The sequence below is a fragment of the Lasioglossum baleicum genome, chromosome 15, assembly GCF_051020765.1.
Source record: "Lasioglossum baleicum chromosome 15, iyLasBale1, whole genome shotgun sequence".
Classification (NCBI taxonomy): domain Eukaryota; kingdom Metazoa; phylum Arthropoda; class Insecta; order Hymenoptera; family Halictidae; genus Lasioglossum; species Lasioglossum baleicum.
This window is the reverse complement of record NC_134943.1, coordinates 5,156,047-5,183,550: the sequence shown is the minus strand read 5'-3', so window position 1 is coordinate 5,183,550 and position 27,504 is coordinate 5,156,047. Positions and strand designations below refer to the sequence as shown.

Genomic DNA, 27,504 nt, shown 5'->3' with positions numbered 1-27,504 from the left:
GCTACAGTTCTCCCTACGTTACAATTATTTTGATACATCGTGCCTGAATTTAAACAAAAATACACAGTTCTGTATGAAATTATAAAAATCAGAATTTGACAGGCACATACTTGAAACACTTTACGAAACAACACGTAATTCAGAAAATAATTTTCTCACAAACTAGTAAACGAATAACTACAGTACCATTTGAATTAATGTAAAATTATAAATCATCGAACCAGATCGCGACTATGAGAAGGAAACCACAGTGTTCCCGAAGACACGCAGGACACGTTCGATCAACGATTCGGTAGGTATGCTAAGGCTACGGAAAATCGAAGGTACCGGAACGTAAAAACGGTTTGCGAGCGTCCTCGGCTCTGTTCGCGGGCTCCTTCGTCGGTGGTACAAAACGCTATATACAATGGGGGAGGCTTCTATGTGGTTTCTCCGTGGTCCACATTCCGTCGTGTTCACCTAGTGACGGTAAACTGGGGTGCCCATGTCGATTTTCCCATAAATTCGGGCCACTTTTGTTCGAGGAGGGGGTCCGGTGGGTAGTCTTCCTCGCGCGTCTTCCAGGACGCCGTGAAGCTCTCGTCTTCCGGCCCAAAGGGTCAAGAAAGACCCTCGGTGAAGTCCTCTGGCAGGTGGCCTATAATCACGTATCCCGGAAACGAATCGCTCGGTCTCGACGAGGCCCGGGCCGGGCCCCCGTGTATCGTCACATCCCGCCACTTGGCAATCCACTTCCGGCGCCGCCATCGCTGCTCTGGCTCACGCTACTATAGCTCACGCTGCTCGCCTGGCCGCCGGTGTTCCCTCCGGAAACGTACTGCAATCAGAAACGCAGCATTCTTAATAAATATTCACGACAATTAGGAGTATTGTTGGTCAAAAGCTTGTACCGGTATGTACAGCGGAGGAAAACATTTGTACAGATTTTTACAAAGACTTATACTACGTACTTTACAATGTCCTGTAGGAGTTTATAATGTCCTGTAGTATTTTACAACTATATACAGTTATATAAATTATATGTTTTTGTTACCACTCTCGTTGTCCATCACGAGCTAATTAAGAAGAGACATTTCGCAGTTTAATCGTAATCGAACCGTCTCGCAATAAATTGTAGCCGAGCCTCGTAACTATCGTGGCCGTTGATATCCAACTTTAATTAAATTCCTGTCTGTTCTTACATTTCCGAAAATTCCGATGGAGCTGAACGGTGTCCTAACTCGTTAATTAGCTAATTTCAGCAGGGCCAGGTGACGAAGGCATGTCCGGCATTCGAATCGCGCGAAATAAATCGACGGATGCACTCTTTTATAGTTCGGGGCAAGGACCCAGTCGGAGGAATTTGCTTTCCGAATGCAATCCCGTGCGTACTTCGTGAAAGATGAATGCAATTACTCGGCTACGTCCGCCTTGGAATTTTTATAGTCTTTCTGTTTCCCTCTATTGCTCTGTTTCCGTTCGTCCTCGGCGATCTACCATCAACTTCCGGTGGGAGCTAAAGGACCCGTATCCTTCGCATAGGTGAACTAACTCGAGATCGTCGGGACAAAATGTATCATAGCGTACTGTGTTTTCTCCAACATTATGGGAGCTACAGGGCTGATGAGGTCTTCGGTATTCGTAACTTGAAAGGGTTTCCTTGAGACTTACGGTTGTTGCTGGTAGATGGCACTAGTATTCGTTTTTCTAAATATTTTCTGCACTTGTGATTTTAAGAGTGTAGTGGCGAGATTGTCGATTTTATATGTATATTCATTACAAAAATGTGTAGATGAAAGAGAAAATTCTTAGTGTTGTTCCAAAAATTTTTTTCGGAACATGCCACTTTAATGAGACCAGTAGTTACAGTATTAAAAGCACGATAAATACTAACAAACTATGAAACCTTGCAGCGAAGCTAGATTCAACACGCAACATACAAGCCAAGAATTAATTAAATATCGTGCGGCACGATCAAAATGGAGGGGGTTAATCAAATTAGTACCCAACACAGCGCCATTCGTACACAATAATGAATCCATACATTAGAATACTCTCTGTTCGGTCGGTCATCCCACTTACTCAATGACCAGCATTCCACAAGCACATTCGCCATTTCTGGCAGCTTCGAGGACCAGAACGAATCTCGCGGCGATACAAAAACCGTCCCCGCAGTGCTGTTTCATCAGTTTGATCCCGAGAGGAGACTAGCGGTGTGTGTGAACAAGGAGGCAAAAGTTTCCTCGTTTATCCTATCAACTGCCGAATTCCCAACAGAGAGGCGAGACCGAAACGGATTTCCAATTTCTTCGCGTTCTTCTGTTCTCCTTACGATTTTACAGCGCCTCATTCTACCGCGGATTAACGAAACTAAGTGACCGAGTATCTGGGTCAGCTTCCAACACCAACCGGACAATCTAATCGGCCGACTTCACTTCCATCCGCATCGGTGTGCCGTGATTGTGCCAGAACCCTTTTGTTACCCTTGGCCTTAAAACAACACCGACACACCTGCTCTACAGAATTACAGCCCTGGCGACGTGTATTACAGCGACGTTGCACACCGGTTCATTTGTCAAATATTTTAATGACACGTCTGTGCAGGCTCGATTCTTGCATGACGAGGGAAAATGCTGGCTTTACTATATGTATACGAGGGGCTGGTCTGTTGCATGAGACCTCGCACTTCTTGTTCTGGTTAGGGGAAGATTTGTGGTCGTTTCACTGGTATCGGGTTTTCGGCTTGTTCACCTATAATTAAGATTATTTTCGTTCTAATCAATATTTCATAGTTTATTTGCTTTTGCGAAAAACCATTCCCGACCTCAAAGCGTTCATTTTCCATTTCTCTGTGCCCAACCCCGGACCACATAGACAGCGAAACAGGGGTTGTAAACCTCTCTTTATCCAAGGTAATACTCTAGAATGGAACAATGGTTTAGCGCAGTGTTAGGCATTCAGATTGCCGGTCGATCCGCGAAATCGCGACGCGGACAGAGTCGACAAGCGACAACTGTTGTCCACGTTTGCAATTTTTCCATGGCTGGCCGGTTCGGCCGTATCGGTTTATTTGGTTCACGGGCAGAGGAGCCATCGAAAATCGTTTCTTTCCTCTCCTCCATCCGTTCCTGATTCAACACTGTTCGGCATTCAGCGGCAAAGGTGTGTGCCGGTTTCTCTCGCAACCGTGAAGCGGAAACCTCTCTCCGTTGATCCGTTGCGACCTTTAAAAACACGAAGGCCTGCCGTTCTCGAAGCGAGAGAAGGATCAATCGATCCCATCAAGATCTCTGTCTTCGACCGGTCCAGTGAACATCAGTTTTTGGGACTCTCTCTTCTCTCAAATTTGTCCTTCTGCTCGCAAGTTAAGATTCAAATCGGTCGATCCGGTGACACGCGGGGCTTTCGATTGCGAATAACAACGGCTGTCGGGAACGACAATTGGATGGCATCCAGGAGAAGTGAAAAGACAGTCCCGGGGAAGATGGCGGATGCAATCGGAGCCGGTGGATCGATACCGTCACGCTCAAAAAGGCGAAAGTTCAAGTTTCCGGGCCCTCGCTTGGAAGTTGCTTTTCCAGGCTCCTGTCTGCTGCGAGCTTTCAAGTTCAGTCAGGAGCTCCGAACTAGAGTAATTTTTTTATTAGTCTTTGTAGGCTGGAGAATATGTCTGTGAAGTCGTTTTTCGAGATTAGGTCAATTGATGGAGTACCCAAAAATATGCTCACACGCTTTACATATTCAGAAGACGAAAAAGCGAACGAAGCAGCATGGCAACCGTTTTCTCGAGAAAAGAAAGTCTTGAAATGGACTGTCCGTAGCAGGATACTGCTGTAAGGAAAAATGGGGCCGAGGATTGAAGTGTTTTTGGTGTTTTGCATCCGATCCGGTTCTTGCAGTAACGCGCGATACGGTAGCGGCCCGATGGAAATGGGCTGGTTCTGTGTAACGCGAGAATAAAACAAAAATGATGTAGAGATAGGGGATCGCGCGATAAAACAAGGACGCGACGGATTACGGGAAAAGTAGGCGAATGCGGGCAGAAATGCATCAATATCGTCCGCCACCGTGCCGCGTCCCGACCGATGCAAGATAATTCGTCCTAATGCACGAGAAGCATTAACTGGCACGCCCGACGCTCCTCGCTCGATTTCATTTTTCATTCGCCACCCTGGATGAGCGCATCCTTCTCCCTTGCGTCGGCTGGCCAGGAAACCAATCTTCCCCTCTGGCTCTCTTTCTCCTATTCCTTTTTTCGACCTTCCCTTCGGTTGAATCCGGAGGACCGCCTTCGACGGACATGGCAACTAAATCATACTTTGCCGACGGTGGACGCTAAAAATATTTATGGCATCCTCAAATTTCAATCGTTTTTTCTTTAATTTTAAACCAGATTTGTTGGGGTTCAGAATTCACTGAAACATTTTTGGAGATTCTCTTGTGTGTCGTTCGTCAGAATTTAAGAATTTACAATTTATTATGATTTCTTGCCGTTTCATCTTCCTTGCCCAAAACTGACACACTTTCCGTAGTTTCTGTGCTTCAATAGCCTCGCTATCTGTCTTCGGAGCATTCTAGTTGAAGATCAATGAGGAATAATGCTGAATGTATCACTGCAATGGAATATTGTCTCCTTAAACGTGGAGATGCGACAGTTGCGTCAGTAGTATTATTGAAACAATTGACGGAATGAAATGTATGCTTCTATAATTGAGGACCTGTATCAATGTTTGCTGTGCTGTCGACTACGCGACAGTCTGGCTCATTCCGTAAACACAACGCGTATTCGTCTGGGTTCCATTCTATTTTTATCATTATGCTCTCGTTGCACATTGAGAAGGTAGTAAATACATTAAAAACTTCATGATAAATCGCTAACAAGTCGCACACTAAAAAAAAAAAACAAAAAATAGTTCAAGAATAGTACAAGAAGTAAATGTTAATTCGATGTTCCTTTCCAGAAATCACTCCATAAAATTGGGACTTTAAAATCAAAGGAGGAGGAAAAATCAGAGGAGAATATGTTGGACGAAGATGTGAAAGAAGATAGAAGAGCTCCGTATCAAGAGATCGAATATAATCAAAGGACATATCCTCTAACCGAGGCACACCGATGTCAGCCGTAAGTTGATTGCCTGGTCGATGGTAGGAAATCTTTCGTTCCCCCCTGTCGATGGTGGGAAAACATTCTTTCTGTGTACCCGTCCATTCCACGGGAGATAATTCGGCGCCGTTACCGTCCGCCGTTCAATTATCCCCGATGATATACGCTCAATCGATGGGATCGGCATCCAGCCGAATTTATAACCGCTAAATCTGTTAAAAATATCGCCGAGTCGAAGAGTAGCCGCGTGGGACGCGATAAACCCGTCCCGGTTATTGAAACATATTAGCCATTGGAACACGTTGGCCGCCAGCTCGTTGTTTTTCGGCTCGTGGATCGCTTTTTCGTATTTTCCTCTCGAGTTTTCACCGTTGAACGAATTTCAGAGTGCAAAGAAAAGCGAAAGAAACAAGAGAGAAACAGTCGCTGAAATTCATTCAAAAGAACGGATACAGCGTGTTTTACAGTGTCTTTTACGATTAGAGGCTCAAATAAATGGTAGGATCTCAAAAATCGAGCCAGAACTGTAGAATGCAACTGTTTTCTAAAAGATGTACTCTGAAGGTTTAACAAATAAGTTAAGTTTTAACTGAAGTTTCAACAAATAGGTTCCATCAATGGTTCAAAACGAACACGTAAGGGTCAAGTGGAAAGCCGCTGCTCACGTGTCTGTCCCATATATTCAATTTCCCCGGGCAAAAACTCGGCCATATTTTCGACTTTGCATGAGAAATCGTTCGATTTCCCTTCGCACCCCTGGCTCTATTCGTCCCTGTACATCGAGGTCGCGTGAAAACGAGCCGCCATAAAATCGACGTTCAACAAGACGTCTACATAGCTCTACCCGCCGCGGCGATTGATGAGGACTCTCCGGATCGTCGACCGATTTATATTCGTTTTTTTCTCTCTAAATTGTTACGTCGAAAATAGGGGTTAGCACCCCCTGCGTGAAGGGGTGGCCCGTGGACAGCACAAGGGAGAGAACACGACCACCTCCGCCCCGTTTCCGACATTTATATCTCTTCCGGCGACGGACGTGCTCGTAACTCATGTCCCCTTGTTTTTCGGGACTTTCATGGCGACATTTGCAGCTCGTTCCTCTGCAGGCCCTTGGAACCGGCGGCGTGTCCAGTCCGCGAGGCCGTGAGAAATGGGGTAGCTGTATCACGCTGGCTTAACAACTTGTAAAGTTTGCCGGAGATCGCGTTTATCCGATGGCCAACGATCCGACAGTCTCTGGCCGATGGGATACGGCGACCTCGTCTTGTTCTCGAGGGGGATGAGAACTCTAGAGCTGAGGATGGCTGTCTGGAAAACCCTTCTCTTGTTCTCAGACAAGTTTTCCCTTTCGTTTGATCAGCAGAGTTGGTTGCAGGGAGGTTCAAAAGGAGACAAAACTTGGACATTTAATTACCCATCTGATAGGCTTGCTTAGATACGTATGGTCAGTGACCGTTGATCGAAGGTCAGTGACTTTTTAGAGTTTAACTCTGGTCAGAAACCAGTGATCAGTCTCTGAGGTATTTAATCTGAATCAATGGTCAGTGATCAGTGACATCGTTTGAGACAATATTATAAATTACCTACGCGAGATTGATACTCAATAATATCCACGAACATCGCATCAATGAAATAAGAAATGGAAAGTGGCATGATAGAAATGAAACTCCAGCGATACAGGAATTGACAAATTGTACACGTAATTTCCCGGTTTTATTATGTAAAATCCAGATAGTAACAGCTAGAAAACATTCTACTCTTGAAGAATTGAGCAATACCCGCTTCAAGATCCATTAGCCCGAAGTCAGATTTATCTGCTCGACCAGTCCCACTCCCGAACCCGTCTGCCATCTAACCGAAACCGTGCTAAGTGCACGAAGGTCGGTCGCGGAGCTAATTTTTCGGATAGGAATCCCATTTCGATGAGTGGCCGACGATATCTGGCCCCGCACATCGAAATAGCTCAGATTTAAATCTCATCTCCATCCGATTAGCATTCTGAGCAGTCCGGAAACTTAGAGTCTATTCGATGTGCTCGATTGTCAAAGAAGCAGCGCCGAGAGGTTTCCCGGAATAGAAATCTTGTTTCGATGAGAGAGAAGCTGCGGGAGAGCGGTTCCTGTTTTTTTAGTGGGCGGTTTCTCTCGTTTTACAGTGATACGAAAATTCCTGGCGCAGGGAGAACGAGTCGTGTTCGATCCCTATGATATAAAATAAGAACTGAATTTACGGGGCACGTAAGGGCGGCACGTCAGCATTGCGAAATAAAACCGGAAATGAATCGTAAAGGGGATTATGATTTCATCGGGGCTAGGACGGGACCCGAAACGAATGCACTCGGACTTCGGCACGGTTTTCCCTATGTACACGGTGCCAGAAAGTTGCTAATCATCCAATGGATCAGTAGATGCACATTAAACTTCCTGTTAAACTATTGTTTGGTCAGTGACATCGCGTCGACGTGTTCGTTAGGTCACTGACCAAATCGTTTTTTTGGTAATGCGCCTCTATTAGATTTTACAAAGCACTCTCACGAATGGCGCCTTTAGTAAGTCACTAACCAAGCCGTATCTGACCGATAAAGGAGTTTCAAACGGCACTGTGATAATGAAATTAGTAGTCTCCATGTTTCAAAGTTAATTCGTGTTGCTGTTTCGTGACTTCGTGACCCAGTTACTAATACTCATAGCTTCTGCATTGTTTTCACTCGGTCACTGACCACACTAATTACGACTCTTAGAAATTCTGCAGAACTTCAGCTGTTTATTCCGAGGAAACGGGGCATTTCCGATATTATGGATAGAACAGATTGATGTAAAACAAGGTATTCGAAATAGTTTTCATGGTTACAAACAATACAAGAGGAAAGAGAAGATTGACAACCATCTTCGTAAAATATTTTCTGCGGAGAATCTCTTCTAGTATTTCCATGACCATAACTGTGTGGCCACCCTGTACCCAAAAGAGCAATTCCGCCCCTTCAACCGGACGTCGACGGAGATAGGAAAAATGGCCGCCAAGGGGCCACGCTTGAATTCGATTCGAAGGAAACCGATTTCGCAAACGGTGAAAGCCAAGAGTAGAACTGTTCGCAGCGTGACGCGCGCGGGTCCCAATCGATGCCATCGCGCCCCTGTAATTAATTTAATTATTCGCCGGTGATAAATGAACGATCGCGGAATTTCAGCGAATTAGTTGATCGATTTAGAATTGCGGCCGGAGTGAACGCGACACGCAGACCCGCGGCTGATATAATTAAACGGGAACGCGTTTGGAACGCGAAGGTGCCATTTTTCGGTGGCATTTCCGAGCCGCCCCGGAGTATTTACGACACACAGCGTGTACATGCCATCGATTCGAAGACCCGTCGCTTCATCATTGTTTACAAGGCCAGATGCTACTCCCCGGTGAGTTTTTTTATTTTTATTTTCGTCCCTCGTTTTACAAAGCCTGGCGACACCCACGTCGATATCCGGTTCTTTATTTCGATATGAGCAGCGAATTTTCTCTCGATACTAATTCTGGACTTTAATTCAAGCCTTCCTGTTGATCAAAATGCGAAAAACTGTTGCCTTTTAAGCTTTCAATCCTTATGTATTCTTCAATAGCTAAATATCGATAACAATGATAGACAATTTTATTTCGTTTTAAAGGCACTTCTATTTGGGATTCGTTGGCTTTGAAATAGATTTTTATCTCTTTAGATTGAAGCGGGACCGTAGAAACCAAGAGCCACAAGGCCACGCCTCCTCAAGCCACGCCCATGACTCTGCAGTGTGTAGGATCAATCCAGATCAAAATGCGGAAAAGTGCAGGCTTTTAACCCTTAGTTCCTTGTAATTATCATTTTAAATCTGTTTAATAGATATTTACTAGTTTTCCACTGAGTTTGATTTCAAGAGATAGCTCCTACATTGAAATTGTGTAATCTTTATAAAAACAGTGAGAACAGTATACGGTTTCATATTCAATATAAAATTTGATTAATACGGATATTCGTTGATTACAATTCACAACACGTTCGTGACTCGCTTTTGCAAAAGCGGAGCAGCACCATATCGCAGCTGTTTCTTTAATTAGAGTCCCAACAGTATTTTTATTGCAAGATTTTATTCCAAGAACGTCGAACCGAAAAGTCAGCAATTTCATGATAATATGTTTGACTGGCGTGTGTCCGGCTACGGCTCGACATTTCTACTTGGAATCGAGGTCGATCACGTTGCACAGTATTTTTATTTTCGACCGGGCCGAGCATCTCTAGGGGTGCATAAAATAAAACAGCGCCGATCTGCGCGCGCTCGTAAAAATGTTTGCAGGTAGAAATGAACGTTAAACATTCGCCAGAAGTTCAATCTCGACATTTAATTAGTTCGACGCCGGAAATGTAATAAATAAAACAGCGGTGGTTGCCAATTGGGGATCCCGTTAATGGAGCTTCTTGTTTCCCGTGCGAGAGTTTCGATTGTAATTTCTGCGTCGATTGATATCGATTCGTTCCGAACAAAAAAAAAGTGAACTTAAAACAATAATTGAATGACGAAGTCGTATCCGAGCGAATTCGCACGCCGTGCCGGACGAAACGCGATTTCCCCGCGTTGCTGGCTCCCGATAAATGGTGTTCGCGTTTTTGTTTCCTCGCCTTTCCATGCAGAACGATTTCCTTTTCGGGCCGGGCCGCGAATAATCCGAAACCAGAACCGACCGTTTCCACGGGAAGAATTGTACGAGAGATCCGGTCCTCTCTCGAGTGTAGCTTTTAAACCGTTTCCGGTTGAACCGTTTAAATTTCCCATCTCCGCGCCATCTTTATGAGAATTACGAGAAGCTGCGTGAAGCGTGATAGCTGTTTTCTCGGAGTTTTTATTTATCGAACGTCCGAGATAAGGTTTCAAAGGAGTCTATTGGGTTACTGGGAGAGTTTGTGCCATTTGCGTTTCACTACCACTTAAAAGAATTATCTTCGTTATCGCGGAACGTTTGTTGCATTCGAATTTTCACAATCGATTACAATCAATTTTGTGCGATTTTCATCTCTTTAGAGCAAGGAACACGTAGGATATTCTGTCGAGCTACGAGGCCACGCCTCCTCGAGTCACGTCTGCTCATAATACGCCTTACTTACACCACACCTATGCACTTTACATTGCTCCGAAGTAAATCCAGCGCGCTTTAGACTAAAAACTCAACATTTCCGAACACTATCGCTATAAAATCGCCACAAACTTCCGGGTAACCCAACACCCTCGCCAGACAGAGAAAACACATCAGTGGTCGCTAGGTGCTAGAGTTTCTGAGAGAGAGAGAGAGAGAGAGAGAGAGAGTCAGTGGTAGGTGCGTGACTCCTAGGCATACCAAAAAACGTGTGTGCACTAATCCCGACACGTAGGGTGTTGTTGCTCTCGTGCAGGTGCTCATGTGTGTATGAACATAGTGTACAGTATAGTGTCTGTGTAGTATCATGAGAATCCACATATCTATTCGCTGGTCAACATACCGAGGCTATGTTAAATGGGACGGTGACAGAGTCCTTCGCCGATAATCAGTATTAAGTATCTTCGGCCGGTTACTGATGAGAGGGGGGTGTAATTAGGGGTGTGGAAGGGGGGGTTGTAGCAGAGAGGACTCCCCGAAGGCAGACAACGACGCTTTGACAACGACGGACGATTAGGGACGCGGATGGATCGTGTATGGTTGTTATGCGGCAATCGGTGTCCAAACGAGCAGTGATCCAAACGTTATCCCATCGTTAAATGTAGGTTTGCTCGCACGAACTCTCTCGGCTGCTGCGCACGTGGTGGAGCGTGTACGCGGAGTAGTATCTTCCGGACGTGAATCTCTGAAAAAGATAGTAACAACACTGGATACAACCGACCACCATCTTTTTACGTTCTTTCTCCGTTCGTTCGTTCGTTCGTTTAGCTTCGATTCTCTTTCCCAGATTACGCGACGTCCCTGTCGGATTCGATGGACAGTGACGCATAAGACGAACTCATCTTCCGAACGTTGACCGGGCCTGTGTTTAGGGGATCCGTCGAAATGACTCGTTCCTCGATGGATTCATTTTATGTAACGCAGGATCTCGGGTTCGTTTGTCTTCTTCGAGACGTATGGACCGGTATCGATTTCAGAATAACCTAGACTTACCGATTCAGAAAGCTACTTTATACGAATCTTCGGGTGTGTCTTCGTGTGTCACGCGAGTTGTACTGGGATACCGAAGAGTACAGTCTGCGACAAAACGCACGTTTTTATTTTGTCACTTGAGGTTTTCGTGATTTTTGTTCGGAGAATGAATTCATATTTAGTAAAGGCTCATTGCATCATCGTTGCTATTCTCATTACCTTGTATGTTATTACTAGGACGGGGATGTTTATGGAAAATAAACATTTTCTATCCGGATTGCAACTGACAGAATTGAAATAGAAACATATTCCCTATCTTACTCACTACATAATAAATGTTTTTCTCTAACTGTCAGAAACCAAAAATCGCGAGGAAAGATCGTGCAATGAAAGAATATATTTACATAATTGCCTATTCCGTCTTCTTTGCAATTCTGCCCAAGAAACTTCCTCGAGACCCAAAAAGCAAAGAAACTTGCTACTTCAAAATTCCAAGAACATGGAGTTCCTCGTACGTTGCAAATTTTCCCGCAGACTGTACGCGGAACGCGTCGCATGCAGACGGAACGCGGTTCCTAATTCATGCAAATTCGATACGCCGCGCCGCGCGTCGGTGCGCGCCACGAGTCGATCGTGACTTTTTTTCCATCTCTGCGGGGTCTCTGGAAACTTTCCTCTCGTTTAATAAATAAGAAAAGTTTCCGGCGGGTCGTGTCCCAGAAATAATCATACTTCTGCGAGGTTGGTTGGTCCGGCACCCTCGAATACAGAAGCCGAGTCAGCAGTGTCGTCTTCTGTATCATGCGATCATCTAGCGAATCTTTCCGCGGATCTTCATCCTCGCCGGGAAGAAATTAAAGGATCCGATGTGGAGCAAAGATAAGTCTTCTGTGGTCCAGAGGTTAACAGGGCGACGGTATCGAGGGGATGATCAGGATGCCCGTCGCGTGGGCGGAGAAGTTCCAGCAATCGGAATAATAAATATCTCCCGGTTGGCCGGTTTTCAAAAGCAAGTTTCGGGGCTTGCGATTGCCATGAGTTTCGTTGCGCACCCTTGACCGCCTTCTGCTCGACTGAGAAACCTCCTTGCCCGTCCTCAGGCTCTTGTAATCAGCTTTTACGAGTCCCAGATCGATCCCAAGATCGTCCCACAGCCTGTTGCGCCGCTTAAACGACTGAGCAACGCAGGAACAAGCCTTGGCGACTTCCGGTGCCCACGATCACGGTATTTCTTCTTCCGGTGTGATTCTTTCGCTGTTGGAACTGCGTGAAGAGCTTCCACCAAGTCGATTATATGAATGCTTCGGGGCTACAGCGACTCCGAAACGATTTATGCAGTTTTTCGTTGTCTTTGAACGGAAAGACGCTCGCGGAACCGGGATAGATCGGCGAAACTAGTTTCTCGCACGTTTTTCGCGCGTTTTCGAGGAGTCTCCGGCGCGTTGAGGCGTGCTCGTGTAGGGTGTATGAATATTTCATACTCACTTGGCTTGGTTTGCATCTGAATGCCGGCTGATACCGCCGTCTCATACGTCTCGGGCAGCAGCCGCACAGGATTCGCACGAATGCTCTGAAAAAGAGAGCAGAGACGTCTGAGTCACGGTTTGGTAGTGGGTGACACGGTGGAAGTGTCACTGTGATGGTCAGTCTGAAAATCTTCATGCAATTTCATGTTTTTGAACAATTTTATTATATAAGAATATTGTAAATTGATGTACGATTCACGTAAATTAAAATTTAGCTTGGAGGCAAATATAGAGACACCATAATCGGTTTAAAACATTCAGTGGAGTCTTCGAGACTCTACTCCGGTAATTGAAGGTTGACGTAGACTCCAGGGACACTTGTACAACAAGGGTCAAGTAAATGAGGGTCTTAGAAAGGCAGAGGAAACTATTCTTAGCAGAAAGTATTCGATCGAACAAACTGGGCGTCTGTTTCCTAATTTATTTATTTCCTAGATTATGGAAATATCTTCACTAATAATAACAGAGATTATTACCATTGTTTTACACGGACGAACCTGTAAATTGTCTTCAGACTCTGAAGAGATTTCCCCGCGTGTCCATTAGCATTGATTGCAATTTTTATATAACATTTTGAAGACTGACTCGCAATCAGCAAATGATTTCTTCTAAAATATTTTCCACGACATCCCCTATATGATACATCAGCAAGAACATTTTTATTCCACAGACCTCACAAAGACGATCATATTGATCATAGTATCTCATCACAGTATCTCTAGTTTCGATATTTTCACTAAATACTTTCACTATCGCTTCCAACGCATCAAAGAGCTCCCCAGTTTAAACAATTTCGAGCGTCCGCCGTCAGAGGCAGTTAGATAAAGCTCTTATTGCTCATTCTCATGCGACCGTTTCTCTTCGCGAAGTTTCTCAACGTATCATATTTCTCTTGAACACAGGAACTTGCAAAATCGACCATCACTCCTCAGTAAAACCTAAAGAAAAACCTGGGTCCATTTCGCAAATCCACAACCAAACTTATTGCAGAATCATTATATTTCATTCGACTTCGTTGAGTCAATAAAGGTAGAAAAATGCACGCAGTTGCGACTTGAGATATACTGACTCGTCTCGATGGATGGAGTATAGATAATTCCTGGACAAAAGAACCGCGTAGTGGCGCGAAAATTCCAAAGAGTGGCCGTCGAATTATCGATCCCGCGAACGATGACAGAACGGGAGAGTATGCGGACCGACAAAGGGTGCAGGAATCCGGATTTCGCTCGCAAACTCTGCCCGAAATCCAGCGTTCACGCGTGCCGACGCCAGCGGAACGGTTCCAGGGGCGTGGGGACGCCAGTTCGGAGCCGATCAGCCGCGAAAAACCGGTGCCGATAACGCGACCTTCGCGAGAGTCCATTGTGAGACCGGGCTCGAAACTTGGTCACGGTTCCACGTCACGATCGCATGACTGAAACCGTGTCCCGTATATCGGTTCGACGCAAGTATTTGCATAGGGCTGGCTAAACATGCGATAGCCTATCTCTGGAAAAAATCCCCGCTCTGCAAGTAGTAGCAAACCCCCGAAAACAAGCAAAAATTCTACTCCAACGGACCGAGATTAGAGTCTCATCAATTTTGCAAATAGTCAATCGACTGGGGATGAACTGGTAATTGAATGGTTCCTTAAAGTAAACATGAATTTGTTATCATAGTATCGAGAGCGTTAGCAAACTGCACGCTCGTTAGAACGATAGGTATCTAGCAGAGGACATGGAGTCCTTGATTATCTTGCTGGTCGACCAATCGAAAGCTAGCAGCGAGAGGTAGCAGCTAACTTTTAAGAACAGTCGTGGTAATGTCTTGGGCAGATGTGTGTTACTTCAGTACAGTGATCGCAGTGCTAGCTCTTAAACTCTTTGTGCGTCATCAATAGTCCAGGTAGCAGTGAAAAGTAGTAGCTACCTTCCGAGAAGAATCTTGGCTCTATCTTGGTCAGACATGTATTCCTTCACTCCAGTGATCATAGTGCTAGCTCTAGTATTCTCTACGTCCACAATTATGGTTCCTCAGGATTTCTCCATGTCGCTAGAGGTCCTGGAAGTCTACCAACAAGAGAGATCTAACGGCGATCGCAGACTGATCTCAAACGAGATCGCGGTCGACCGAGAGAAACGGGATAATGTCGTTTCATCTATTCCTTGTATTCAAAGCTATCTGAATGAGAATATAAAGGACCCCTCCAGATGTACATTAATCATTATGGACGACGACGAAGACGTATTTGACATCGTGAAGCCGTTTATGATTTGGTTGAAAAGCCACTATGCATTCTTCACGCACTCACCATTGGTGGACTTTGAATTCTACTCGAACAACGGCGAGCTGACTTCTAGCGCTATTCTCTTGATGCCTAGAGCTGAAAGTCTTCAAAGTCAGTTCTACATATTAGATCCATGCGACAGAGGATGCCTCTACGTGGTGATCTTGCTGGACAGCTTCGATGACGAAGATTCTTTCTTATACGACGCTGCGGCTCTTTCTGAAGCGATGTGGAACAGGAAGCTATCAATTATAGCAATTTTAGGAAAAGTAGGGGACTCTATGCTGGTAGCAGGTAGCCTCTCCTTTGAACCTGATAGTGTCTGCACCCCGGCTGCTCCTGAAATCTTAGGAAAATGCAAGGATGGAGATTGGAAGGATTTAAAGACGATTGGACCATTAAAGCTGAACGATTGCTACCTGAAGGTAGCCTATTTGGTCCAGCCTCCTTTTGTCTTCACCGTCAATGGATCAGACCATCTGGAAGGATTTGAAGGTTGCCTGATAGAAGAGATAAGCAAGGATCTGAACCTCGTGAGGCAACAAGTCGAATGGAGCGACAATACCAGTTTTGCTGAACAGGTCAGGATGATGCTCTACGACGACACGAAGGCTGACATTGTGGTCGGCAGGATCCTGCAGAGCCGCGACGACGACATCGAATATTCAACTACCTACGACATGGTGGAGGTGGTCTGGCTGGTCCCGAAGATCCCCGAGGTTTCATTGAAAGGACTGATCAAACCTTTCAACAATTTTGTCTGGGCAGCTATAGGTGGGTCTTTGGTGCTTGGGGCTCTCTTCAAGGTGTTCATGCTGCCCGATGTCGCTGGCCTCGACATCTTCGCGATGATCATTGGAATTGCTGTGTACAAACAGCCTACTAGACCCTCTAGAAGGGTTCACTTCATATCTTGGAGCATCTTCGGACTCTTCTTGGCTCAACTATACATAGATTCGCTAGCTGATCAGCTGATTAATTTGTCTACCATGAAGATTGAAACCACGCAGGAATTGCTGGCTTCTTCTATCAAACTTGGTGGCACCGCAGCTTTTTTCAGTATCGTAGAATCTTATGACGACTATCAGGAGTTTATAAATAACTTGAAAGACGAGCTCGAGGTATTCGATTATGAGACTTACATCGAGCTTCTTAGCGACCTTCTGTCCGGCAGAAATACTACATATGCATTGGTGGTGGCGTTAAATTCTTCAAGGAGTAAAGCAGTTGAAACTCCTTACGCTTATGCTATGACTACTAGCGTGATCTGTAGTTATCCTGTATCGTTGGCTACTTGGAAGGGATTTCCGCAATTGAGCATGATCAATTCCAGGATACAACACGTTATTGATTATGGGATGTTTGATTTTATGGTGAGCCTTGCTTTGGAGAACGATACTCGAGCGAGACTGTTTGCTATGGCACAGGATGATGAGTATAAGTCGAATTTGCATCTGCAGCAGTTTGTGCCAGTGTTTCTGCTTATGGTTATTGGCTTCGGGACTGGGCTTATTATACTGATTCTGGAGATCATGTTGTACCCTTGGAAGATGCTCGAGTGATTTTTCTAAGGTCGAGAAAGTGCTCGTTTAATCGACGATGCCCAGAGACTATTATTCGCTATTACAAAAACTAAATTTTATAATAATTTACAACAATCGCAGGCTCCGAGCATTCTTCGGCCGTAAATATGCACGGAAAATTTTCGATTCAACGAGCGTCATTTGTCGAAAGAAATAACTTTAACCGTGCGAATTTGTAAGTCGGTATTGAATAGGGGGACACATGAATTTTGTACGCGTGGAACACGTGAATATAGAATATTCGCGTTGAAAATTATTAAATCCGCCAGCCCTTGGGGGATCGCGAATTGCGACCGGACTCCTGTGTGTGTGTAACAAACTGGTATTTGTTGGAGTCGCACGTCGGATAAATTGTCGCCGCTCGTAGAAGAATAACGTCCGACTGACGAGGTACCGTTTTACCATAGATTATCGGCTTTCGCTTTATGAATTATAGACGGATATTGGATTGCGGCTGAGCGGACGGGCGCGAGAGTTAGGTGTGCTGTAACCTTTTTGTCGAAACCGTTCGAGTGGCCGATCCGTGTCAAGGACGTGGACGTGGATGCTATCCACGGTTATTTGCACGGTGCTCGCCGTTTGTCGTTTACCACCTTGGCCACACGTCTCGAGTATCTAATAATTAAGTATCCATAATAATTGTATGTCTAATATATTGGAGAGAGAGAGAGAGAGAGAGAGAGAACACAAACGAATATTTTAGAATTATTACTATTTTATATACGAATTATTAAAAATTTTCAAACTGGAGAATCTTTATCTTTCTTTTAGGGACGCTATTGGTTCTCTGAGCCCTCCAAAGAGTAATTACCTCGTCGAATAAAATAAAAAGTGTCGCTTGAGAAATATTGACTGTATCAATCACGCCTTTAATCGCTGTCCCCGTACTGATTTTAATTAAGCGACCGAGATTAACACAATTTGAGAATATTTCCTCTTTTCACGGACACTATTCATCCTTTGTGCTTCATGAAGAAAAATGTATCCCTGGAAAAAACCTAAGAAACTCTTTTCCGGAAAGTTTCCATTATATTAATTGGCTCTAATCGGTGTCCCGACGCTGACGTTAATTAAACGAGCGAGATTAATTCGGTTCGAGAATGTTTTCTTCTTTCGTAGACACAGTATTGGTCTTCTGAGAACTGTAAATAGTCATTTTCCCCACAGAAAATGCCTTAAGAACTTCTTTAACGAATATTTCCACTATGTTATATTTCTGTTGTTTGAACTCACCCCCAATTATCCACAAGCTGATGAAAATTCAAGTATCGAGATTAACTCGTTTTGAGAATATTACACTTCTTCTTTCTCAGCCACCGTTGGCCCTTTCAACTCCAAAAAATAATGAAATGGCTTAGGATGGTTTCATATCCTGGCGCCGATGTTAATTAAACGCGCGAGATTAATGCGTTCAAGGATATTCGCTCCTTCATTCTTTCTGCTCCGTGAAGACTGATGCTTCCACGAGAAAAGGTAAGAAAATCCTGGAGTCTCCAAAAGAAATTTTTTTTCACCAATTTCATGACTCTAAATTAGATTGCAATATTTGCCAATTGTATGGGGTGCAAAAGGATTATAAAATGTAATGGTCATCCGTCCTAGGGGTGAATCTACACATCTGGATCCGTGGACATTTGTAAGAGAGTTCCTCCTATTTTCAATATAGGTCCACTTAAGAAAGTTGTAAAATGCAACTTTTACTATTTTTACTACAATTCCGATCAATTGTAATTTTGGGAAAAATTTTTTCACATCCTGTAGCAAACTAATTGCTCTAGCTTCCCGAAAAAGTTAAGATCGTATCGTACAATATCAAAAAAGTTATCGTCTTTTTTAGAGCGTATGAATATTAATTCGAATAACTGTATATAATTTCGGGTTAATTAGAACGATTGCATCCAGGAATAAACCAAATCAACCGAAGGTTAATTCACCGGATGGAGACTGTAGGATGTTTTTCTGTCCTCGGTCCACCATTCGAGAAGACTGTCGCGGGAAATGCGGTGGAAATCCCAGCTCCGGAAAAATTGTTCTTGATGCTTAATCTCGACCCTCGTATATCGAACCCGGTGAACGATCCTCGCCGGCTTATTCACGGCCAAAACCGGACTCGTTCTACTCCCCGACCCCGGGATCGAAGGGAGCCGGTGATTCTGGACAAGGTCGATTTATTACGTCTCGTAAAAGGAACGTCATTTCCCCGGCTGCTTCTCAGATAGTTGAATCCGTATGGCCGACCGTCCCGTTATAAAGGAGTCTGCCTCTGATAACGATCTAACGAATTACACTCGCAGATCTCGCGGTCTCTCGCGCGCGGAAAAACCCTCGCAGAAATCAACGTACGCTCTCCGGCCTCTCCTGTACGTTTTCGAAATTCTTCATATCTTGTAATAATTCCTCAACTATGAATTTTATCATCCCCTATATATCAACCGCATTATTCGAGCACTATAAAATTTATGTCAGATTTTATCGGTGTTTCTATTTCGCCGTGTTTTACGGCCGGTTAAATCCACCCCTTCAGGAATTGTCTTCGGGATTGTTCGATTGTTAAACCGGCGAATCACCGTGTTTTTATGGTCGTTAAAATATAAATTTTAGACTGCGGGGACAAGTGAATCTATCTACTTCATTTGCGGTCCTGTGGTGAAACCCGTCAAAATCAGGTTATGCCATTTTAAGAGCCTCGTGTGGTGAAACAGAAATTTCTCTAGAGACCCTTAGGTCTGTGCAAAATTTCATGTCCGATTTCGGATTAAAATACAGCTAGGAGGAATCGGGCACGAGCTTTTGCACTGTCCTAATATTTTATTCACTTGAACTTCTCCATTTGGAAATCATCCGTCAAAAACGTTCCCTGCGTTCCCGTATTTGCAATTGTTGATTATCTGGAAACTCGCGTCTACAACATGTACAAAACTCGTACGTCATAATCATTCACACAAGGGCATCTGCCAATGTTCATTTTCAATCTTTTCCGAACTAAAAATGGGACCAGTCAATCTTCATTCTGAATAACACAAAACTGCTGCATACGTCAGTAAACACACATGCTACCTTACCAAAATTTTCTATTCTCTTCCTACAACAATAAGTATTAAGCTTTCTGTAGTTTTTTAAAAAGTCTATAAAAACAACACGAAGAAAATTAATTTAATACTGGCAGGAAACAGAAAGGGAAAGAAATCACAGCGACAAACAAAATTGTTCTAATTATTCCAGCCACCAGTTGATATAGGGGATAAGGGAAGGGTAATAGACCGCCCCCAGATAATAAGCAACTAATTTTCAGATAGGGACAACGGTGTCCAATGAGGAGGCTCTAAAAAAATCCGATTATGCCATCGGCGACAATAAAATCATTGGAGCGGCCGTACAGCACGCAGTTTCCGCGTCAGCGGCGATTAAAGAGGATAAAAGGTCGCTTTAAAAGGTAAACGATCATTCGTGTCGCGGATCTCCGTCCCTCGCCGCTTTATTTACCGCGTGCGAATTCGGTGTATTTGCGTATCGCTTCGAGGCCACCGTTGCCTATTTCTCCGACGACGACGGATTCGCCGTAGGACTTATCCGAGCGGAATCCGCTTACAAGAACCGTAGACACACAGTCGACGAGATATTACGTCGTCCTCGCAAAACTAACCCCCGCCCCGGGGCCGAAGGATTATTGTGTACATCGGGTAATCGTTCCTTCGGGGCTCTCGATTTTCCCTCGTTTTACCCTCACTCCCCGAGAAAATCGTAGGAATTCGCCGAAGTCTCCAGTCACGGAAAACCGGGAGCTCGGTTATCAAATTTAAAGCACAGTCGCCGTCCTTAATTGACGAGAGCCCATTAACACCGAATTAGCGTCCCGAATTTGCCGAATTACCGAGCGCGCACGATGGGAAATATTTTCCTTCGGCAATTTTCGGGGCGACGTCATTTTCTCGGAACCTGGTGTAGTTCTAGAGACTGTGCCACGTGTGTGCTACCCTGTTCGATTAGACTTTAACAGTCGGGATCGCGCTGGCGTGACTTTTGCCAGCATCGTTCGTTTCGGAAGCACTCGCGCACTTTATGTGATTAGTCTGAATTTGTTTGTGACTGTGTTTGTTAATTAGTCAGCAGAGTTTGTTCGTTTGAAGTTTCTGTACATTCCTGTTAATCTGTAATATCATTTTGCAACCTCTGATGTTGTTAAATAATTACAGAACGTGTTGTGTCCCGAGGAAGTCGAGTACCTTGTACTTTATTAAAGGCTCTCTAATGTATTCATGAATATATTTGTTTATTGGACAATGGGATTACGCAGCTTTCAATAAATTTAAACAATGAGGAACGAGTCATGTGCCTCGCAAGTCGAGTACTGTGTACTATGTTACATCTTTTTAATATATTTATGAATATCATGTTTGTTGAATAATTAATGGGGCTCGTTCATTTCACGTTCATCCACATCTCTCTTACTTCGTGTTACCATTTTGCAGCCTCCGATATTTTTAAATAATTTAAAAGAGAGTTACGTCCCACGGCAATATTTAAAGCAAAGGTTGAATATCCACGGTAAATGTTTAGTGAAGTTTGACAGACGTCTTCGCAGGGGTCCGACCCCAATTACAAATGAACCCAGTTAGCCCATCGCAACATCGTTACCGTGGTTTCACCATTTTTCCGAATCGATTTCAACAACGGTGTTCTGTTTCCGGTTATAATTCTCGTATTTCGATTCTCGATTGAATCCAATCAAACAAAACATGGAACGGACTACACGTTCTGTGTTTCACCGTGATCGGAGAAAATATTATACATAACCGGCGCGATAGGAAGGAAACAGTTTTTCAGTTTCACGAAGGGGAACAACGAAAACTTCGTTCGCGACTACGGGACCGTCTATCGCGTTATCGTGGTTTCCTGAACTGATTACCTGTCTTGTAGGGCAAAAAGACAGAGAAACTCGGTTGCCCGGTGCCAGAAAACGGTATTGGCTGACTTCGTTCTCTCACACCTGTGAATATTCTTTAACGATGCGGTATACGACGTGTTCCTCGATGCTGTTCACACATAACAAGTAGAATGTAGATTTCGTGTGTGGTATGTGTGCACATGTCGTGCGAAATACAATAGATGACGGCTCTGTTGTAGTTCGAAACAACTTCTCCGCTAGTAAACCAGTTCGCGATATGGAAAATAAAGCTGTTTCGGTCTCAATTCTTGGTCTATAATGTTTATTGAAATTTCAGATCACTTTTTCATATCTGCAGAAAAAGTATTGTATTAAAGGAAATATTGCATTTAATCACAGTTTTTGTTCGCTAAAATCTGCATTCAACGTCGATTGTCCCATAGCACAATGCCAGTTGGTTTTATTAATGAAGGCGATGTTTAATCGATTTCCTGTAACCTTTGCTACCTTTTAACATTATAACAGCAAAAATACGTATCGACTGGCACACACGAGATTGCCATTTACATAATTATTCTATCCAAGTATCGCGTACAGCTGCGTCTCGCTACAAACGTGTGCCGTGTCCACATTGCATAACTTCGACTCGGACAGTTTCTGCGATTCCTTGAATACACTAACGAGGCTGTATTATTTCAGCACAGGCGTATGGGTTTGCTATATAACGAAATTGAGCCGCGCAAGGAGATTGAATCGTGTCGCGTGTAATCCTTAAATTCATTCTCACAAACCTTCAAATTTTGATAGAACTGCAAGCTCTCCACCGCAGTACGGACCACATCAATTTTGAAAAATCCATAATCTTGCTGTGGATGAACACATTTCAAAATTCTCTTGAAAACTTCCCAACAATAATAATTCCGAATAATTCTCCAACAATTCTACATTTTTTGCTCGTACAAGAGTTGCTACGTCAACTGCCTCGTTCCGTGCAACTCTCCGCACAATTGTCACCGGGCGTATTTAACAATGTAGCGTCACAGCTCGCCTTCTGAATCATTGCGGGACAATTGAACGTAATAATTCCGACACGGAGAAGTCGCCGGACGATAACGAACCTCGCGATATTCGGGACACGGATATCCGCGAGAGCGGGGTTGGCAAAAACACGCGGGAAACGTGATCGCTGAGGGCGAATTCTTGGCGACGCGACGGGCTCTCCGCGTGGCTGTACGTCCATGAAAATTCATTTCGAACCGCGAAAATCTTGTTAAGCCGGGGCTGCGGATTTGGATCGCACTCGTTGATAACTTTATATTCGCTCCCTTCGTGCGAAACCCACCAACCCCTGTCCCGAAAACCTCCGCCCATCCCCGTGTGTCCCTTTTCATTTTCCATTGTGACACGCCGCGCCGGTGATACGGCGCATCAATTTTCGCGTCGATTCTTGCGTACCGTAAACGAGAGATATTCTGGGCGACGTACTGCGCTTTGAAGAAGTTAACGATTAACCCTTGCCCAACGATGCGTGGATCCGTTACGAGCCGAGCAATCCACAAAAGCAATGCCCGTCGGTACCCACCTCGTGCATGTTTTTCAATTTTAATCCTTTAGATTCGACGGGACTTCGTCAGTTTTATTTGTTAGTGAAAGCGTGTATATGCCTTTATAAACAACATTTGCATTCGTTCCGAGCTCCACGAGCAAACAATTAAGAACCATTGCTGAATAATGCAGCTCATCCCGGACGATATCTCCGATACGGATAGATCGATCTCGGAGAAAAAGAGAGGGAGAAGGGGGTTGAAGGATCGAAGGATGAATAATACGGCGGGTCGAGTGTTTTTCAAATATCTGCCCCAATGGCTGCGCCAGTCTCGTACCAGACGATGCCTCCGACTGTGGGTCTTAGCGACTCGTATAATAGGTCTATTGGGATTCGAAAGGATCTTTTAAACAGCGCAATCTTCAAGAACCGGGGGAGGGGAGGATGCACCAATGAAGGAAGAGAGAGAGAGAGGGTGAGTGGTGGGAGAGTCGAGCCTCGAAGAGTTAATTAGGAAAGTTCCAGGTAGAGGGGGGAGAATTCTATTAAGGCTTGGCTTTGCATGTCGACGATGAGGATGGCCTCTCGAATACGTCGACTACTACCCCTCGTTCCGAACGTATTCGATGATGGCTCGTTTATGACGTTCGTCGGCTCGAGTAGCTGTTCTCGAATAGCGGAATCCGTTCGAGCCCGACTCCGCACGCCAAAGATAGATAGGACCCAACTACTCTTTGATCCACCCGGCTGTACCTGGCCTCCTGTTCGCGTTCGCAATATTTGCGAGTTTACTCGAGCACCTGAAAATAACGCGAGAGCCTCCCCCCCCCCTCTATTTCTTTCACAGAACTCGCTGAAATGAAAAGAGCCCTTTCGATCTGAAAATGAAATTTTGCGAGCTCACAGAACAGGCTACGTAAAAATAGATATAAAAATTTATATCAGTACTACATAATGAAGAATAATTTACCTATACATATTAAACCATATGAAAATATATGGAAAATATCGTAAAGCAAAATCTACACTTTAAATGTTCGGATACGTTCTTTAAAGAGCGAAACATAAAACAATTGTCAGTGAATGGTTGGAAGCATTAGCCGCAGAGATGCGAGGCAGAGATTGTCAACCGTGCGGCTCCATCATTCTCATGTTAATTATTCGAAATATTCTTCGAGTTACATCGCCGGCGGCTTTCAACGTCGAACGCATCGCGTCGCAGACTTCCTCGCGAGCGGTACTCTGAATTTCAAATTTCTACGGGGAAAATAGCAAATTCGTCCAATCCCATCCTCTCTCTCTCACCCTCTCCCTCTCTCTCTCTCGCTCTCTCTCTCTCTCTCTCGCTCTCGCCCCTGTCCCGTTGATCGCGTAATTATGGAAAAATGTCTCGTCTCCTTTGCGGGCGTAAAAGTTCCCGGAATACATTTCGCCGGGAGTCGGGAGTTTCGCGAGGGAAATATCTCGTTATCGAGGAGTCAACATCGTCAACGTGCCAGATACTATCTTCTTCGCTTTATTCGCGGTCTCGAGTGAAAGGTGTGTATACCCACACACAACGTCGCGCCGTCGCCCGGGAAACCACGTTCGCGTTGATAACATATACTCGATGGAATAATATCCGCCAGCCCAAGAAAATGGAAGCTTTTTTAAAACGCCCGGAGCGGTCTGACTTGTCGATCCTGATCGGGGACGATCGATGGAGATGTTTATGGGACTTTTTGCTCCCCTTACTTGCGGCCTGTCGAATACACAATAATATGTATATACTGAGGATATTCTTTGTGCAAGATAGAATATTTGCTGCAACAGACAGGAATTGACTGAAAATGTATTCTCTATTTCTGTTGATTGAACAAAATTTCTATTTTGCATGAAGATCCGCGGTCTAATGATGACCACATTATCTTGGGGAATGGGGAAAGAGAAGAAAGGAGTAAATGGTGTAGCGAAAAGTTAATTAACGAGGGCGCATCGGTGGGCGTTATCGAGGCGAGTTACCCGACGACCCTGTTTTCGGCAACGAATTTGGTACACGTTCCTCCCACTCCTCGCAGCCGCGTCCTTGGTTGATTAGTCGAGGTTAAGGTCGACGAGATACTTAAGACGGGTCGTAGAGAGGCAACGACGCAATGAACGAAGAGAAACGTAGATAGAAGAGATAGCCCAGGGCGTAACTATTAATCAGGATTCCGTGAGTGCATGGAGGCAAGGAACTTCCTGGAAGATCCTGTACTCCGTAGTTCATGATCTACAGACAGGACACGGCCCGGACCGCTGATAAATTCCCCGTTATCTTAACGTAGTACATCTCATCTTTTAAAATGTGAGACGCGTCCCAAATCGTACACAATATTCACCGCAACAACGTAATACCTGGGTCAATCAAGACCCAGATTGTCAGAAGCTCCGTCAAAACTTATCATTACAAATAATATCATTAATAATAATAATTCTTTCGACGATAAACAAACTAGACACACTAACGCCGGAAATAATGTGTAACTGAACCTAATAAATAAATTTCGCGGATTCATGAGTCCCCGAATCGAGCACAAAGTATCCTCTCTATTTGATCCACAAATCGGGATCGTCGATCGTGTAATGTCGGCGGTTATTCGATGAACAAGTATTAATTGGATCTCGCGCGGCCGATTCGAACAATTAGAAAAGCGAGCGCGCGCGGCGTGGCGCGGCGGCCTGCCCCGTCGAGCGTTAATGAAATTTTTGTTAATTTCGCGCGGGTCGGAGGGGAATTAACCGAATGATGGTTTAATGCCGTTCGTTTGAACGAGCACGGGAGGCCGAGCGAGTGCATTTCCGGGTACATATCGGGCCGCGGTAAACTTTTTAACGCGGCAATCGGTTGCAGGAGGAGTGGGGGGAGGGGGAGGTGTTGCAGGCTGGGAATTGGCGCGGGCAAAATTCATTGTGTCGCCGTTGTTGCACGGTCATCGATTTCCGGTTTGGTATGTCGCGCACGCTGGCCCGATTGCCGGCAGAAATGCATTCGGCGCACGTTTCGCTGTCATTAGAACGTAAACTCCGATAGCTCATTTACGAGCATCGCCCCAATCAGAGGAGAATCTTCCGCTTGTTCGTTTTCAGCTCACCCCCCTTCCTCCCTTAACATTGTCCTGACTGACGACAACGACAGCCGGAAATCACGGTCGCTTCCGGTTTCGTTAACAGGGCTACCCTTGTTGTTCCATCGTCATCTCCGATCCGTGAAACGACCAAGAACCGCGAGGATAAATAAGTTCCAGCACGGGTGCAGCTCGGTGCAACAGCCTCTTGCACTTGTCATGCTGTTCCAGCGGCTCCACAGAGTTTAAATAATTTTTTTCGATGTTAATTCTAACGTGATCATTTTAAGGGAGGTCTCACATTTACAATGAGCTCTCAAAAATTTATCTACGATATTTCTCGCGGTTTTGTTGTATTTTAAATGAAAACTGTGCCATCGGTATTCAAATAATTCTATGGAATTTAAATATTTTTGTTCAGTGTCGGTATTTTGCTTTTTGGCTAATCACGATGAAATGCAACTGTGAAAAGTCTCTGATGTTTTTCTATCTTTCCGGTGCAAAAGTAGCAAACGTGTTCATTAGGAACTAACAAGGACAGCCACGGAACCACTAAAATTAAAAAAAATTAGAAAACTTTGTGTGTAAATAGGGCAAGTCATAATCATGTAACACAAAACCATTTTTGTCATTATTTTTTGTAACATAGTAGCATTGAGGGGTTGAAATTCACCTTCATAAATTCAACATGCTTCAATGTACAATTCCTCCTATTTGCGATGCATTTCTAGATCGTATTATGACACGAATTTAAGGGATGAAATCACCCTTTGAAAATTCTACATCGATCCTCACAAAATTTCATCCCTTGACACGAATGTAAAATAAATAGGTATATACGTTAAAGGTGATTTGTTCCACTTTTAACAAATTTCCTAACTGATTCTTTTTACCACGCTTATATTAGCTTGCCGAGTTGTTGTTGTTGTTGTTGTTGTTGTATGCGTCAAATCTTGTAATCGAATTTTAAATCACTTCCCGATGAGCTAGAGACTTGAAACTTTAAACATAGCTCAGAACTGGATGGCAATGCAATATTTAAAAAAAAACTGTGCGTTCAGAAAAATAAAAATTTTAATATTAACCGTCACGCCTCGTCGCGCGACACTCGGTAGTACGTCATCGCGTTCAGCGATTCCCACTCCCGGGCCAGCGCTCCCTACTCCACTGACCCATTCCGCACCGAAGGAGCTCACTCAGTATGGTGTTCCGTTCATTCAGTTCCATTTCGGACAATTTCGGACTCCATCAAGAGACATCTCGCGTATTTCCATATCTTGCGTTTCTATATCTAACTATATATTTCATACCAGTATTACTATATCTTGCGTTCCATTTAAAAAAAGATTAAAAAGTAGAAAATAAAGAAAATATATGAAAAAAGACTTTTTAAAAACCACGCTTAT

General features: G+C 44.3%; 2 protein-coding genes across 8 annotated transcripts in view; one reads left to right on the top strand and one right to left on the bottom strand.

Moving 5' to 3' along the window:
* Dop1r2 (dopamine receptor 2) overlaps positions 1-27,504 on the bottom strand; it is a 97,871-nt gene that overhangs the window by 2,682 nt on the left and 67,685 nt on the right. For 6 of the 7 annotated variants that reach the window (XM_076439955.1, XM_076439956.1, XM_076439958.1 and 3 more), the window contains 2 exons: positions 12,692-12,776; positions 1-817 (listed from right to left, as the gene is read on the bottom strand). The exon at positions 1-817 is cut by the window's left edge and continues 2,682 nt beyond it. In XM_076439955.1, the coding sequence (XP_076296070.1) occupies positions 707-817; positions 12,692-12,776 (196 nt within the window). In that variant the 3' untranslated portion in view covers positions 1-706. Of the gene's footprint in view, positions 818-10,577; positions 10,920-12,691; positions 12,777-27,504 lie in introns of all 7 variants that reach the window. The other variant, XR_013010599.1, reaches the window with a different exon arrangement.
* On the top strand, positions 92-27,504 carry LOC143216669 (uncharacterized). Its single transcript, XM_076439954.1, has one exon. It carries the CDS (start codon positions 14,677-14,679, stop codon positions 16,558-16,560), a length of 1,884 nt encoding a protein of 627 aa, XP_076296069.1. The 5' UTR covers positions 92-14,676; the 3' UTR covers positions 16,561-27,504.